Source organism: Neophocaena asiaeorientalis, unplaced genomic scaffold, assembly GCF_003031525.2.
Source record: "Neophocaena asiaeorientalis asiaeorientalis breed wild unplaced genomic scaffold, Neophocaena_asiaeorientalis_V1.1 scaffold656, whole genome shotgun sequence".
NCBI lineage: Eukaryota > Metazoa > Chordata > Mammalia > Artiodactyla > Phocoenidae > Neophocaena > Neophocaena asiaeorientalis.
In genome coordinates, this window is record NW_020172180.1 from 234,170 (window position 1) to 251,289 (window position 17,120).

Consider the following 17,120-nt stretch of genomic DNA (forward strand, 5'->3'; position numbering starts at 1 on the left):
TAAGTTTCTTGTGCTTGGTAATTATAGATGCTTCTCTAATTTACTGGGCTTTCTCTTTTAGGTTTTTTTCCTTGTTCCATTTGCAAAGAATCCTGGGGTTTTTTTTAAGTTCTTTAAGAAATATTTACGCTTTTCAGCACTTTATTATAAAATTACAGTCCGTTTACACTTGAATAAACTTTGAATAATTGTAAATGCCATATCACGTTTAAGTGACATTAATATCTATGTTAACACATGAAATATCAAAACCTGAAACTTAAAATTTTAATGTTTATCAATTAAGTATTTTTTTTTAAATGTCACCCAGAAAAGTTATTTTCCTCAAGACTTTCAAATTGAATTTTCATTTTAGTGCCCTAAAGTTATTTAACTCTATCAACATTTGACTTGTAGAAATATGTGGACAAGAACACAATTCTTAAATTGTGGTGGTCTATGTGAAAACATCAAGCACCAGAAAGAAAACAGGGAAGACTGTATAAGGGATAACCTATATTCATATAGTATGTGTAAGATGTATTTCTCATTTCTATTTTTTTTTCTATAGTCTAGATAAACTTTTAGGAGCTATAACTACAGCAGCAGAACGAAATAACAGAGAACGATTTTCACCAATTGTGGAAGGATTAGAAAACCATGAAGCTTTGCAATTACAGGTGAGTTAGTTTCCGGGGTTATATTTAGAGTACTGGTTTTGTATGACACCAACTCCATTTTAGCTAGCATTTAAATAGAAGGGAACATAAAAATGAAATTCTTCCTGTTGCTTGGTCATTCATAGAAGCTATGGTTTTGTCTGTGAAAATGACAATTTGTTTAAAATTAGGAAAAGTACTTTGAATTATTATAAATATGATGATCATAAATATTTGGATAGAAATTTAGTAATTATTGTAATAAGCCATGGAAATTAAAGCCTTAGCATTAATCAGGGCAAGAGGGCAAACAGTTCAGCCACTGCCGTTATCCTGAGGGTTAATGAGGTCTGTGTGGACTCGTTGTAGAAATTTAAGAAAACTAAGCACATCTCTTTTTTTGTGCCATTCACACAGCGTTCAGAAGTTTCACTGCCCAGAATAGGGAGGATTGAATTGCAACTCTTAGGTCATGGTCTGTCTCATAGTCCTGTGTAGACCCAACCTATATGTCTTCTTTAGAAAATGACAAAATTTGCTATCTTTTCTTAGATGGTTTCAGGAAATGAGCCATTTTATGAAAGATAACATTGTTCTTTAGTGATGAGAACTCTTATTTATTGACTGTACTTATCGTGTGAGATTCTGGACTAAACATTTCAATTTACATATACTATCTAGTTTAATTCTCACAATTCAGCTATGTAGGTACTATTATTATCTCCATTTTGCTTATGAGACAAATAGGCTGAGATTAAATAACTTGTCTAAGGTGCCACAGCTTGTAAGTGGGACAGTCAAATTCGATGCCAGGTTTGTTAGTCTGTGGTGCCCATCTCTTTCTTTTAGACAGTGTTTAGCATTTAATGTACCATGGGAAACACTTTCTGAAATATTTTTTAAACCCTTGTAGTGTCATTCAACAAAGAGAACATGGGTCCACGTTTATTTTATGAAATTATTTAGTAGTGAGTGTTTAAATATTAAAATTTCTTATCTGATATAAAAACAAAGAGTTTCTTTTCCCCTTTTTAATTTTATTGTTAAGTGTAGTTACCTGTTTTCACCAGAGATTCAAACTACAGCAGATAGATAATTTGGCTTGTCCAAAGAAAATACTGTAGTGTTACAAAACTATAATCCCTTTCCAAATACTTGAAGAAATTTGTTAATTGTTACTTCTACTCCAGCTATGATGAACATTTCAGATAGACTTTTTTTTTTTTTTTTTTTTGCGGTACGCTGGCCCCACTGTTGTGGCCTATCCCGTTGTGGAGCACAGGCTCTGGACGCGCAGGCTCAGTGGCCATGGCTCACGAGCCCAGCCGCTCTGTGGTATGTGGGATCCTCCTGGACCGGGGCACGAACCCACGTTCCTTGCATCAGCAGGCGGACTCTCAACCACTGCGCCACCAGGGAAGCCTCAGATAGACTTTTATGGTGTGCCTTTTATGGCCAGTGTATTACATTTTTTAATGCTTGGGGGATTTCCTTTCAGTGTTTCCTTTTTTAAATATACTTCTTATTATACAATTTATTTCAATAAAATTTAACATCTCTACTGAAAGGTTTGGAAACTGTCTTTTTTAAGATGACTTCTTGAACTCTTTGTTCTTGTTTCTGTGCTTGGGCTTACCTAACTAAATCTCATTGACTTTCAGTTGTATGTAGGAGTTTGTACTTGTCTTGCAAAGTTTGCTTAGGAGGAATTAAGTGTTTTATCTATATTCAAAGTTTTCATTCCTCACTCAGATCATTCACTCACTCAAAATCACACAGCTGTTGAGAGGTAGAGCTATGATTTGAAGCCAGGTCTATGTGATGCCAACATGTGTATACTGTATTGTCTGACCTTTAAATGACACCCCTGCCATAGAATAGTTCAGCCCACACAATGAGGTGGGAATGACATTTGCTAGCCTTCACGAAGCTGGACTGAATGGAATGATAAAAGTGGCAAGTTTTTAACAAGTAACATGGAAGGATCATAGACGTCTTGCTAGGTATTCAAGAAATTGTTGAATACTGATTATAGATGCAAACATATGCAAATCACAATTTGAAATTTCCTATTTTAATGAGGTACGAAAGTTAATGATTTGTTATATACAGAGCCTGGTACTCTCAGAAGAATTGTGAAGTGGGTTTGTTTATTTGGATTATTTCACGTGGATGAAAAAAATATCTAAAAGTTCAAAAATATATTCAGAATACAGAATGAAAAACAAAAGTTTAAAATCTGTTGTTTAAAGAATGAAATGAGTGCCGTATTTTAACAGAATTACTTTTCTATTTCTGTAGTATCCTGAGACTTCTCAAAATGTTATTACAGTCTCAGGAAGTAATTCTGTTAAAATACAGGGCTAATTATATTTTTAAATAATAACTACATACCCCCCCACCCCCCTGCTTTTTGTCCAAAAGAGGTTATTAAGTTCTCACAGAAGTTTTCTAGCTCATATATTTTGTACCTGTGATAGGAGTTTTATTATCTTCAGTAGTTCAAGAAATAGACAATAAGTCATATATCTTCATATGTTCTCTGTTCATTGACTTTCCTTCAGCTGAGTAGCCTTCTCAAGTCTCCCCCATACTACAGTGCCTTCTTTTGATCCTAGTTATCCTTCAAAGTAGCTTCTCATCTTTCTTTTTCATTTTATAGTCTAAGTCTCTAAAAGAATCATCCATACTTGTTTTCTCTGTTTCCTAAATTACCTTTCACAACTTAACTTTTTCACAGTTCTTCAAAAGGTTGACAATGATCTTTGAATTTCAAAGTCCAGTGGCTTCTTTCCAATCCTGATTGCTTGGCTCTATTGGTCACTCCCTCCTTGAAAATATTCCTGCCTTTGGCTTTCTAGGCACCACCTTCTCCTTGCTCGCTGAATACCTCTAACTGTTCTTTCTCTATCTTCTTCGTGCGTTTCTTCTTACTTCTTGGCTATTTTATTCTTTATGTTCTTTTCTTGGTCCCATTCTGTCATCATTTTTGTTTATACATACATATGGACACACATATACACACGTATATAAGCTCATATACATATACATCTATATGTATTGATACACACATATGTGAATGCTCTCAATTGCTTCTCTAGCTTTAACGTCCAACTATGTTCTAGTGATTCCCCAGGTTTTAAGTCTGGCTCATATCGGTATTCAATCCTACCTGTCCAAATAGCTAACTGGATGTTTTAGAAGCGTCATAAAAATTCAAAATTAAAAATAGCATTTATAAGCCATGTGCCAATGTTCTAAATACTTTAATATGTTACCTCATTTTAAACCTCACAGCAATTCTCTGAGAGAGATAGTAGTAGTATCCCCATTTTATAGATGAGTAAGCTGAGGCTCATAGAGGTTAGATAACTTTTCTAGGGTCACATAGTAAATAGGAAGTAAAGCTCACTTTAGACCCTAGAGTATCTGTCTTCAGAGTACTTGCTCTTAACCACTATATGGTACCTCCTCTTAGTAAAATGAGCTCATTTTCTCTTTCCCTTAGCATGATTTCCCCCCTAAAAGAAGTCTACTCTTCTTCCTGCCTTTCTCATTTTAGATAATAGAGAGGTATCATTTTCTTCCTGATCTTTGGTTTTCCTCAAGACTTCATTCTTCTTTGTTCCCTGCATCCAGTTAATCATCAAGTCTTACAAAAGACTATGAATCTATCCCAGTCTGTCTATCTCCACTGTCTTTATCTTCTCCCAGCAATATAATTCCAACAATTTCCTAATTAGTACCCCAAACTGATACATTCTTCCCCAAAACAGACAAATATTTTGTACTACTGTTGGTTATCCTTTAAAAATAAATCTGATTCTAACATAGTAGCATTCCTAGAAACCTATCTATGCTCATGACCCATTGCTTGATAAAAGTGAAAAGCCTAAGCATGATGAATGACCTTTCTCAATATGGTCCCAATCTAACATTCTGGCCTTACAGCCTGTCACACTCCCAAATGTACCATATGTTTTAGCCGTATTAAACCTGGTGTTTCCCAAATATGCTGTAGCCTTTTAAATGCCCTCAAACATTTTATCATGCAGAACACTTTGCTTGGAATAGCAATGCTTCCCCAGCTATGTCCCTTTCCTCTTGGTAAGGTTTAATGAGGACACAAAGGAAGGCAAATTTAGGTATGTCCTGCATAAGTCAAGGAAGGCTTCAGTGATGAGGTGATGCTTTAACTGGGTCTTGAAGGATCAATAGAAATTTTCCAGAAAATTATCTTTACTGATACAAAACCAGTACTCTGGTAGGGTGGAAGGCAGGAGAACGGCTTCCAGTAGGTAAAAATAGAGGCCAGAGGGCTTCCCTGGTGGTGCAGTGGTTGAGAGTCCACCTGCCGATGCAGGGGACAGGGGTCGTGCCCCAGTTTGGGAGGATCCCACATGCCGTGGAGCGGCTGGGCCCGTGAGCCATGGCCGCTGGGCCTGTGCGTCCGGAGCCTGTACTCCGCAGTGGGAGAGGCCACAACAGTGAGAGGCCCACGTACCACACACACACACACACACACAAAATAGAGGCCAGAGTAGTCTGCCAGCCCCTTCACAAAAGACAGAGTGAGGTAATACCAACATATAGTTGAAACTGATTTCTACGTAGCCCATCAGGAAAAGCTAGGGTACACTGAGCATTAGTAATCGTTGTTTTTTTTCCCCTTTAACTTTTATTTTTATTATTAAAAAAAAATTGTTTTAATTGAAGTATGGTTGATTTACAGTGTTGTGTTAGTTTCAGGTGTACAGCAAAGTGATTCAGCTATACATATACATATATATGTATGCCTGTATACCTATGAATGTGGGTATATATAAATTTTACATTCTCTTCCATTATAGGTTATTACAAGATATTGAGTATAGTTCCCTGTGCTATAACAGTAGGTCTTTGTTGGTGATCTATTTTATATATAGTAGTATGTATATGTTAATCCCAAACTCCTAATTTGTCCCTCCCAATAATAGTTGTTTATGGAAGGAGAAGGTCATAGAGTTAACCTCCAATGATGTATTATAAAAACCAGCCCCAGTCTTCACAGGCTGCTATTAGTCTGAAAGTTGCAATGTCTTAAAGTATTTCAGGAGCTGTGTGCAGAAGTGTTTTTATTTTAGCATGATTTAATACATCTAAAAAATGTTGTCTAACATGCTGAAAATAATTTTTAAAATTGTGCATGTTATAATTAGATATGGTACACAAAAACATAGAAGTAAATATACAGTTGGTTCACTTATCCAGACCTCACCTATTTGAGAGATTTATCATTTTGGAATATAACTCAGAACCAAAAAAAAAGAAAAAAAGAAAATAATCTGAGTAGCCTACAAAATGTCACCAAATCCATCAAGTAAGCCTCATGATGACAAAGACCTTTTGGGCTTTAATCAGAGCCTATTAACTCTTTCTTCCTATGTTATCTTAATGGCCCGATTTTCTGTTTTCCATCCATAGCAGACTAGAAGCACGAGTTGGGAGGTTGGAAGACAATTTATTCCAAACTTGTGCACTGAGATGATGAAGAAGCAACAACTGACACAATGAAAGCAAGGGAGAAGGAGATAGAAACATAATAAAAGAGTGGAACTGGAATTCAAAAATTATAACATTTGGTTTCATTTGGCGTCAGAGCAAATAGCCCTGTATCTCTCAATAGCTCCTGAGGGCATCTGTGTGTTCCATCATCTCTCACTAACTCACATATTTAATCATGCCCCTGAGTCAGCAAAAAAATAAAATAACAAATTATACCTAGGATATTTTAAGAATATGGGAATTCAGGAATTCTCTTCAGAAAGAGTTCAATGCAAAAACAGATGTTCATGCTTAAATAGACAAACCCTCAGGCATATGGACTGATTCTCTGTAGCGCGATTCTTTCCACAGTCGTTCTCAAGTGTTGAGATTTTACTCTAAGCATACTTATAAATTAGCTATTAGTGCACTCGTACCATCACATATGAGAAAGTAGCTTTGGATAAATCATTTATTATTTGTCAGTAGAGGTACATTTATAATAAAACAAGGCACTGCAGCTATGGATAAGGAGGAAATTTGTGGAAAAGTAAATGAGTGTGTTAAATATTGTGTTGAAGGAATGTCTGATACTACTTAGGAAGCTAAATAACTATTTATTGACAATTTTATACTACTACCATTTAAAAACTAGAATTAGTACAATGGGGGGTTGTATAGAAATATTTACAACATGTCATGTTTCAAGTACAAAAATAACTTCGGAGTTAAAGAAGGATGTCTTTTATTTTAAACCTGTTTCAAAGTTGAATAATTGCCAAATCGATCATTTTTGGTAACGGGGAATCACTAGTGACCTCTGTAATATGAAAAGCAACAGACACTTTGGAAGTCATCATATTGGTTTCCACAGCACCATTCAATGCTATTGGTCACTCTTGAACAAAGCTCTCTCTTCCCTCAACTTCTATGATACTAAGCTCTCCTCATTTTTATTTTACCTCTTTGTTACATTTAAAATCTCCTGTCTCTATGCTTGGCCTTAAAATATACTTATTCCTAGAGGTTGATCCATAGTCCTTTGATCCTTTGCTCTGGTCCTTTGCTCATTCTGTACATTGTCCTTGGCAGCATTATCCATCCTTATGACTTCCACCAGCACTTCTATGTGATGAATCTCTCTGAACTCTTCTATTCCAAATGTATCCTGACACAGATTCCATATATTCAGCTCCCTTCTGACTGGATTTCAAATTCAGTATTGTCCTTAACTGTACTTTTCTTCCTTATCTTCATCCTCTCCTTCCTGCTCTAGTCCACTCTCCAACCTTAACCTGCCTTTCTCTCTTTTTTTAACATCTTTATTGGAGTATAATTGCTTTACAATGGTGTGTTACTTTCTCCTTTATAACAAAGTGAATCAGCTATACATATACATATATACCCATATCTCCTTCCTCTTGTGTCTCCCTCCCACCCTCCCTATCCCACTGCTCTAGGTGGTCACAAAGCACCCAGCTGACCTCCCTGTGCTATGTGGCTGCTTCCCACTAGCTAGCTATTTTATATTTGGTAGTGTATATATGTCCATGCCACTATATCACTTCCTCCCAGCTTACACTTCCCCCTCCCTGTGTCCTCAAGTCCATTCTCTACAGCTGTGTCTTTATTCCTGTCCCACCCCTAGGTTCTTCAGAACCATTTTTTTCAGAGATATTCTTTCGTTGTTAGCGTATAGTAATCCAACAGGTTTCTGTGCATTAATTTTGTATCCTGCTACTTTACCAAATTCATTGATTAGCTCTAGTAGTTTTCTGGTGACATCTTTAGGATTCTCTATGTATAGTATTATATGCAAACAGTGAAAGTTTTACTTCTTCTTTTCCAATTTATATTCCTTTTATTTCTTTTTCTTCCTTGATTGCTGTGGCTAAAACTTCCAAAACTATGTTCGATAATAGTGGTGAGAGTAGATAACCCTGTCTTGTTCTTGATCTTAGTGGAAATGGTTTCAGTTTTTCACCATTGAGAATGATGTTGGCTGTGGGTTTGTCGTATATGGCCTTTATTATGTTGAGGTAAGTTCCCTCTGTGCCTACTTACTGGAGGGTTTTTATCATAAATGGGTGTTGAATTTTGTCGAAAGCTTTCTCTGCATCTATTGAGATGATCATACAGGTTTTCTCCTTTAATTTGTTAATATGGTGTATCATATTGATTTACTTGCATATATTGAAGAATCCTCACATTCCTGGGATAAACCCCACTTGATCATGGTGTGTGATCCTTTTAATGTGCTGTTGGATTCTGTTTCCTAGTATTTTGTTGAGGATTTTTGCATCTATGTTCATCACTGATATTGGCCTATAGTTCTCTTTCTTTGTGACATCGTTGTCTGGTTTTGGTATCAGGGTGATGGTGGCCTCGTAGAATGAGTTAGGGAGTGTTCCTCCCTCTGCTATATATTTTGGAAGAGTTTGAGAAGGATAGGTGTTAGCTCTTCTGTAAATGTTTGATAGAATTTACCTGTGAAGCCATCTGGTCCTGGGCTTCTGTTTGTGGGAAGATTTTTAATCAGAGTTTCAATTTCAGGGCTTGTGATTGGCCTGTTTATAATATCTATTTCTTCCTGGTTCAGTCTCAGAAGGTTGTGCTTTTCTAAGAATTTGTCCATTTCTTCCAGGTTGTCCATTTTATTGGCATAGAGTTGTTTGTAGTAATCTCTCGTGATTCTTTGTATTTCTGCAATGTCAGTTGTTACTTCTCCTTTTTCATTTCTAGTTCTGTTGATTTGAGTCTTCTCCCTTTTTTTCTTGATGAGTCTGGCTAATGTTTTATCAATTTTGTTTATCTTCTCAAAGAACCAGCTTTTAGTTATATTCATCTTTGCTATTGTTTCCTTCATTTCTTTTTCATTTATTTCTGATCTGATCTTTATGATTTCTTTCCTTCTGCTAACTTTGGGTATTTTTTTTTGTTCTTCTTTCTCTAATTTCTTTTTGTGTAAAGTTAGGTTGTTTACTTCAGATGTTTCTTTTTTCTTGAGGTAGGACTGTATTGCTATAAAAATTGTAGGTCTTTTCCTTCATTTGTGTTTCATGCCTAGAGAAGTTGGATTTGTTGTAAAGCTGGTTTGGTGGTGCTGAATTCTCTTAGCTTTTGCTTGTCTGTCAAGGTTTTACTTTCTCCATTGAATGTGAATGAGATCCTTGCTGTGTAGAGTAATCTTGGTTGTAGGTTTTTCCTTTTCATCACTTTAAATATGTCCTGCCACTCCTTTCTGGCTTGCAGAGTTTCTGCTGAAAGTTCAGCTCTTAACCTTATGGGGATTCCCTTGTATGTTATTTGTTGATTTTCCCTTGCTGCTTTTAATATTTTTTCTTGGTATTTAATTTTTGTTAGTTTGATTAATATGTGTTGGCATGTTTCTCCTTGTATTTATCCTGTATGGGACTCTCTGTGCTTATTGGACTTGATTATTTCCTTTCCCATATTAGGGAACTTTTCTACTATAATATGTTCAAATATTTTCTCAGTCCCTTTCTTTTTCTTTTCTTCTCCTGGTACCCCTATAATTCAAATGTTGGTATGTTTAGTGTTGTCCCAGAGGTCTCTGAGACTGTCCTCAATTCTTTTCATTCTTTTTTCTTTATTCTGCTCTGCAGTAGTTATTTCCACTATTTTATCTTCCAGGTCACTTATCCATTCTTCTGCCTCAGTTATTCTGCTATTGATTCCTTCTAGATAATTTTTAATTTTATTTATTTTGTTGTTCATCATTGTTTGTTTGCTCTTCAGTTCTTCTCGGTCCTTTTTAAATGTTTCTTGTATTTTCTCAATTCTATTTCCATGATTTTGGATCATCTTTACTATCATTACTCTGAATTCCTTTTCCGGTGGATTGCCTATGTCCTCTTCATTTGTTTGGTCTGGTGGGTTTTTACCTTGCTCCTTCATCTGCTGTGTGTTTCTATGTCTTCTCATTTTGCTTAACTTACTGTGTTTGGTGTCTCCTTTTCACAGGCTGCAGGTTCGTATTTCACGTTGTTTTTGGTATTTGCCCCCAGTGGGTAATGTTGGTTCAGTGCATTGTGTAGGCTTCCTCGTGGAGGGGACTGATGCCTATGTTCTGGTGGATGAGGCTGCATCTTGTCTTTCTGCTGGGCAGGACTGTGTCCAGTGGTGTGTTTTGGGGTGTCTGTGACCTTATAATGATTTTAGGCAGCCACTCTGCTAATGGATGCGGTTGTGTTCCTGTCTTGCTAGTTGTTTGGCATAGGATGTCCAGAAATGTAGCTTGCTGGTCATCAAGTGGAGCTGGGTCTTAGTGTTGAGATGGAGATCTCTGGGAGGGCTTTCACCATTTGATATTAGATGGAGCCAGGAGGTCTCTGGTGGACCAGTGTCTGAACTTGGCTCTCCCACCTCAGAGGCACAGGCCTGATACCTGGCCAGGGCACGAAGACCCTGTCAGCCACACGGCTCAGAAGAAAAGGGACAAAAGAAGCATGAAATAAATAAAATAAATAAAATAAACTTAAAAATAAAAAAAGCATTATTAAAAATATAAAAATTAAAATGGAAAAAAAGAAGGAAAGAAGAGAGCAACCAAACCAACAAACAAATCCACCAATGATATCAAGCACCAAAAATTATACAAAAAAAAAAAAACCCAGGCTTCCCTGGTGGCACAGTGGTTGGGAGTCTGCCTGCCGATGCAGGGGACGCGGATTCGTGCCCCGGTCTGGGAAGATCCCACATGCTGCGGAGCGGCTGGGCCCGTGAGCCATGGCCGCTGAGCCTGCGCGTCCGGAGCCTGTGCTCCGCAACGGGAGAGGCCACAACAGTGAGAGGCCCGTGTACCGCAAAAAAAAAACAAAAACAAAAAACAACAACAAAAAAAACCCCAACAGACAGAACCCTAGCACAAATGGTAAAAGCAGAGCTTTACAGACAAAATTACAGAAAGAAGTGTACACATACACAGTCACAAAAAGAGAAAAAGGAAAAAAAATCTATATATAAAAAAAAAGAAATAGGAAGAGAGTAACAAAATCAATAAACAAATCTACCAATAATAATTAACTGTATATACTAAACTAAGATAAACATAAAGCCGGGAATAAATTAGATGCAGGAAGCAAACCCCAAGTCTATGGTTGCTCCCAAAGTCCACTGCCTCAATTTTGGGATGATTCATCGTCTATTCATGTATTCCAGAGATGATGGGTATATGAAGTTGATTGTGGGGATTTAATCCACTGCTCCTGAACCTGCATGGAGAGATTTCCCTTTCTCTTCTTTGTTCGCACAGCTCCTGGGGTTCAGCTTTGGATTTGGCCCCGCCTCTGTGTGTAGGTCCCCTGAGGCCATCTGTTCCTCACCCAGACAGGACAGGGTTAAAGTAGCAGACGATTAGGGGCCTCTGGCTCACTCAGGCCGGTGGGAGGGAGGGGTACAGAATGCGGGGCAAGCCTGTGGCAGCAGAGGCCTGCGTGACGTTGAACCAGTGTGAGGCGTGCCATGTGTTCTCCCGGGGAAGTTGTCCCTGGATCATGGGACCCTGGCAGTGGCGGGCTGCAACAGGCTCCCAGGAGGGGAGGTGTAGATAGTGACCTGTGCTTGCACACAGGCTTCTTGGTGGCTACAGCAGCAGCCTTAGCACTTCATGTCCGTCTGTGGGGTCTGTGCTGATAGCTGTGGCTCACACCCATCTCTGGAGGTCGTTTAGGCGCTGCTCTGAATCACCTCTCCTTGTTCACCCCGAAACAATGGTCTCTTGCCTCTTCAGCAGGTCCAGACTTTTTCCCAGACTCCCTCCCAGCTAGCTGTGGCGCACTAGCCCCCTTCAGGCTGTGTTCACGCAGCCAACCCCAGTCCTCTCTCTGAGATCTAAGCTCCGAAGCCCGAGCCTCAGCTCCCAGCCCCCGCCCGCCCCGTGGGGTGAGCAGACAAGCCTCTCGGGCTGGTGAGTGCTGGTCAGCACCGATCCTCTGTGCAGGAATCTCTCCGCTTTGCCCTCTACACCCCTGTTGCTGTGCTCTCCTCCGCGGCTCCGAAGCTTCCCCCTCCGCCACCCGCAGTCTCTCCCCACGAAGGGGCTTCCTAGTGTATGGAAACTTTTCCTCCTTCACAGCTCCCTCCCAGTGGTGCAGGGCCCATCCCTATTCTTTTGTCTCTGTTTTTTCTTTTTTCTTTTGCCCTACCCAGGTATGTGGGGAGTTTCTTGCCTTTTAGTAGGTCTGAGGTCTTCTGCCAGCATTCTGTAGGTGTTCTGTAGGAGTTGTTCCACATGTAGATGTATTTCTGATGTATTTGTGGGGAGGAAGGTGATTTCCACATCTTACTCCTCCACCATCTTGGTGGTCTTCCAGGCCTTCCTTTCTCGTTTGCCCATTCCTGGTTAACCTTAGCATTGTCCACCAAGTAGCATAAACGAGAAACATAAGTCATTTTCGAATATACTCTTTCTCCATCCACCATTCCCTCAGTCACCAAATCCTACCAATTATACTGCCTTAGTGCTGTACTCTCCTTCTTTAGTATAATAGTATCTACCTCCCGCCCCTGCTACTTCTTTGTTTCAGGGCATTGTCACATCTCAATGTTTTATAATTTCCCTGGACTCTTAAATATCTTCTGCCCTTCATTCCAGCCCCTTTTAAATCATTTTCTACAAAGTTATACTTCTGAAATGCCATTCTTGTTATATCACTGTTTAAAATCCTGTTACATCTTCCCATAGCCACTAGGAGTAAAGTCTAATGCTAGTCCACACAAAATATCAATACTTCATCATCTAACTGTGGCTTTGTCTCTAACCTCATATTCCGTCACTCTTCTACATATAGTTTTTGATCCAGTCATACTGTACCCAGTTCCCTGAACATTTTATGCTATTTCATCTCTCTGCCTCCATACCTTTGTACTTGGCAATGCCATGCTTGGAATCCTCCATTTTATGACTTAACTTTCTCTGTACATTTGTATCTTTCTTCGTTGGTACGTATTTTGACTCAGACCATCTTTTTTCCTAACTCCTGCTGGGTTGGGATAAAGCAAGACCTTGTTAGTGTCAGAAAAGTACTTAGTAAGGTCAATGTGTGACAGTGTCAATAACATTTTAAAAGCACAGTTTGTCACAGCTAATGGCAATATGGATAATCTGTCTGAGAATGTCCTAGAGTTGGCAATTACTGTACTATATAGTTCTGTGAATTGTGATCAAACAGATAGATGTTTGTATAGTTTTCAAAGCTGGTGAGTTACAGTAAATAAAAGGTTCTAGCATTTTCCCAGGAATTTTTTGAAGATATTTTATGTTTAAATATTTTCCCCTCTATCACTTAAGAAACTGAATGCAATTTCTTTTTGTAGTAGTATATCTCGTCAATAAAATTTGAAACATTTAATGACTATTCACCCATTATATTTTAAACATTTTATTGGCAGCAGTTAGGGGTTACAAAGAAAACCCTAAGCAAATACAGAGCCATATCTTGAGGAAGCTTGAAATTTATTTTGTGATATTTCACTCTCTATACCACACCCCACACCCCAGGATGAAGACAATAGAACCCTGTGACTAAAGAATGTAGGTGATTATTATACAAAGAATGTATCCTATTATGGTAAAAGAAGGATTATAATGTTATAGAAAAATTGATAGTAATTCAGTTTAGTATAGTTATGCATGGCAGAAATTATTGGATGCTTTCTTATATGTGCAAAGTTGGTGGTTTTTATCTACATGTTTATACATTTGTTAAATGGGTTATATAGATATCATGTTAAAATCTCCATATAATATAGGGAGATCATTTAATAACATTGCAAATACAGAAACTTTTTTTACTGCTTAAAAATCATAATCATAGTTCTAGCCTAGTATGTTTATCAATAATGGAGAAAATTCAGACTTCCTATTATTTTTGAATTTTAGTTCTCATGGAAGCTGAATTTAAATCAAATAAATGTGGCGGATCATTTTGAACCTTAGATACATTATAAAGAAACTAAGCAACAGATGAAATCTGGCTAGTGGACTCTGTGATTTCTATTTAAAGGCACTTGTTTTCTTTCCAGTACAGGGAAAAATGCTATTCAGCAATGCCTGATTTGTGCATTATAGTGTGGTAGAAAGATTCTACCTAAAAGATTCTACCTAAAAGACTAAAAGTCATGAGGCCTGAGTTCAAATCCAATCTTTGTGTTTTATTATTAGCTATACAGTCTTGGGCAAATCATCTAATCTTCCTAGGTTTTCAGTTTCCTTATCTTTAAATGAGGATATCGGACCAGAGTATTTTATGTTCTTTCTAGCTTTCAAATCCCGTAATCCTTTATTTTCTATCTCTGGAGTTGGAGTTTTGTTTTTTGAAAGTAGATTGATTTTTCTTTGTAAGAGGACAATATCGTTCAATCATGCTCTTAAAGTTTTATATACTTGGAAGTCGAACAATGCCAATTTTGAAAGTTCCACTATTCAGAAATGAGTTTTATACTTCTTTGGAGCTTAGGTTTTAGATATTAGGCCAGAATCCTTTTTAAAGTGTCCAGTGCAGTGCTATTGAGTCAAACTTTCTGCAGTCTCCTGTATCCGTGCTGTCCAATATGGGAGCCACTAGCCACATGTGGCTGTTCAACACTTGAACTGTAACTAATGAAACTCAGCAACAGCATTTTAAATTTTATTTAATTATAATTAAGCTAAATTTAAATTGTAGTCAGTGGCTCTGTATTGAACAGCATGCTCGTGTGAGTGTGTGTGTGTGTGTGTGATGTGTGTATTTGTGTGCACATCTATGCTGAATAGGGAGTTGAGGGAGTAGGGTGGCAGGAAGCAAAGGAGAGTGAGAGGCCATTGTTTTGGATGATGGGATGCTGTCCATAGGTCACTGTTCAGGATCTATATAAAGTGGAATGTAACACATTCCAGAAACCATTTTCTATCTCCCTTCCTCCCTTCCCCCCTCCCTCTCTCCCTCTCTCTCTTCCTCTCTCTTCCTTTTCTTTCTTTCTTTCTTTCTTTCTTTTATTCTTTCTTTCTTCCTTCCTTCCTTCCTTTTTCTTTCTTTCTTTCTTTCTTTCTTTCTTTTTCTTTCTTTCTTTCTTTCTTTCTTCCTTTCACATTCCATTATGTATTATGATAACCACTTTATTTTTATTGAGGTATACTTGATAACCATAAGATAACCATTTTATTTACTAGACAGCATATTAAAATAATTATATGTTTTTCTAATTAACCTATAGTTTCAAAGTTAGGTATTCCCAATATTTTAAACATGATGCACTAGTTAAATTTTATTATCTTACCCATCCTTAAAATATTTTGTTGTGTTAATCTAGGAATGGAGTCTATGAGGCATCTGGAATGTGCTGGAAATTATACTGTATTTGGAGTAAAGTGATATGTTTAGAATCATGAATTTCCTCCTTGCTGTGTCACCTTGTATAAGTTATTTATCTGCTTTGAGCCTCAGCTTCATCATCTGTGAAATAAGGATAATAGTAACACTTATCTCATGGTTTTTGTGAGGGTGAGATTAGATGGTGCATTATGTAAAGCTCCTAAGTTGGTAACAAAAACTAATACAATATATTAATGATGATAATAGTTTGGAGGTTTGTATTTAGCTATGAATTCAGAATCCACACAATGGGTATTTCATATTTATAATTAAATAATAATATACTCTGCCCTATAAACTAATTACATTTTAAAAATATAACTTTGTAAATAGTGACAATTGGATTGATTTTGTTCCTATCCTCTGAAAAGGGCAGTAATTGTGTAGTAGTATAAAGGAATGGAGATAATTAAGATGAGTTTTTTTGTTCTCCACATTCATACAATGTAAATATTCCTATTAAAGAGCATTGCTTTAGCAGATTATGTTGGAAAATGACATGATAGTATGAATATTCATCTTATGCTATTTGTAAGTAATTAAATATCTTTAAGAATTTGATAAACAGTAAATAGTACATTGATAAACCAGTGCTGTTACCTGTTTAAACTACTGACTTCAAAGTGTGTGCTATTTTTTACTATAGTCAATGGATGTAACTTCTTTTTTTAGCATTTAGTTATATATCATACATTGTGTGTTAAATGAGTATTTAAAAGCATTGCAACATTTATATTATTAAATGTAAAATTATTTTGATGTTACATTCATTAATTTTTTTGGCTTTTACTATTTTTATAATTTCCTGATCCCAATACTTTTATTGTATAAAGGTACAATTCCAAGACTCATTAACTTGTTTCTTATGGAAATGTTCTCTTTGCTTGTAAGGTATTAATACAAGCCATTAAGCTAGAATTTCTTCTGGCAAAAACAATCCTAGCAGATGGCAACTTTTCTCTCTATTAATTTTGGATTGGACATGTATTTTGGCTTGTTCGGTCAGGTCAGAGTTGTAACATAACAAGAATCATTCATGCAAATACAGTCATAATATACCTATGGACTCATACACTATGCAAACTTATATTCCAGCCTACTGAAACTATATGAATACTTAAACATTTTCTTACTGTAAACAGGAAGGTTAAGTAACCCATTAAGGCATAAGCATCATAATAACTTATCTGATATGACTTTTGAGGTAATGCCAAGTCAATGGCAAATATTTAGTCAGATGTCTAAGTGATTTAGCTTGACATTTGAGCATTCATAAGAATTGGACTGAATTGTTCAATTATCATTTAGATAGCTAGTAATGTTAGAGACAACCTCAATAATCCCTTTTAATGCATGCAACTTTTGATTTTTGAACCTGGATGTAAGCTAGATAGGCTAATCTCCCCCAAAACAGCTTAAATGCATAAGATAAAGATATAACAATAAAAGCAATACAGCGTTTAATATTTGTCTCTACTTGAAAAAAATCACTATCATAATAACAGGTCTGGATGTGGTCAAGTCAAAATACATTTGAAATATTTTTCTTTTGCTGATGTGTTTTTCCATACTAACTATTGATTTA

The 17,120-nt window shown here is 36.9% G+C and overlaps 1 protein-coding gene across 3 annotated transcripts in view; it reads left to right on the plus strand.

Annotated features, from left to right (window-relative positions):
* Positions 1 to 17,120, plus strand: part of DIAPH2 (diaphanous related formin 2) — an 863,347-nt gene that overhangs the window by 231,101 nt on the left and 615,126 nt on the right. For all 3 annotated transcript variants that reach the window (XM_024761235.1, XM_024761244.1, XM_024761229.1), the window contains one exon: positions 551 to 659. In XM_024761235.1, the coding sequence (XP_024617003.1) occupies positions 551 to 659 (109 nt within the window). The remainder of the gene's footprint in view (positions 1 to 550; positions 660 to 17,120) is intronic.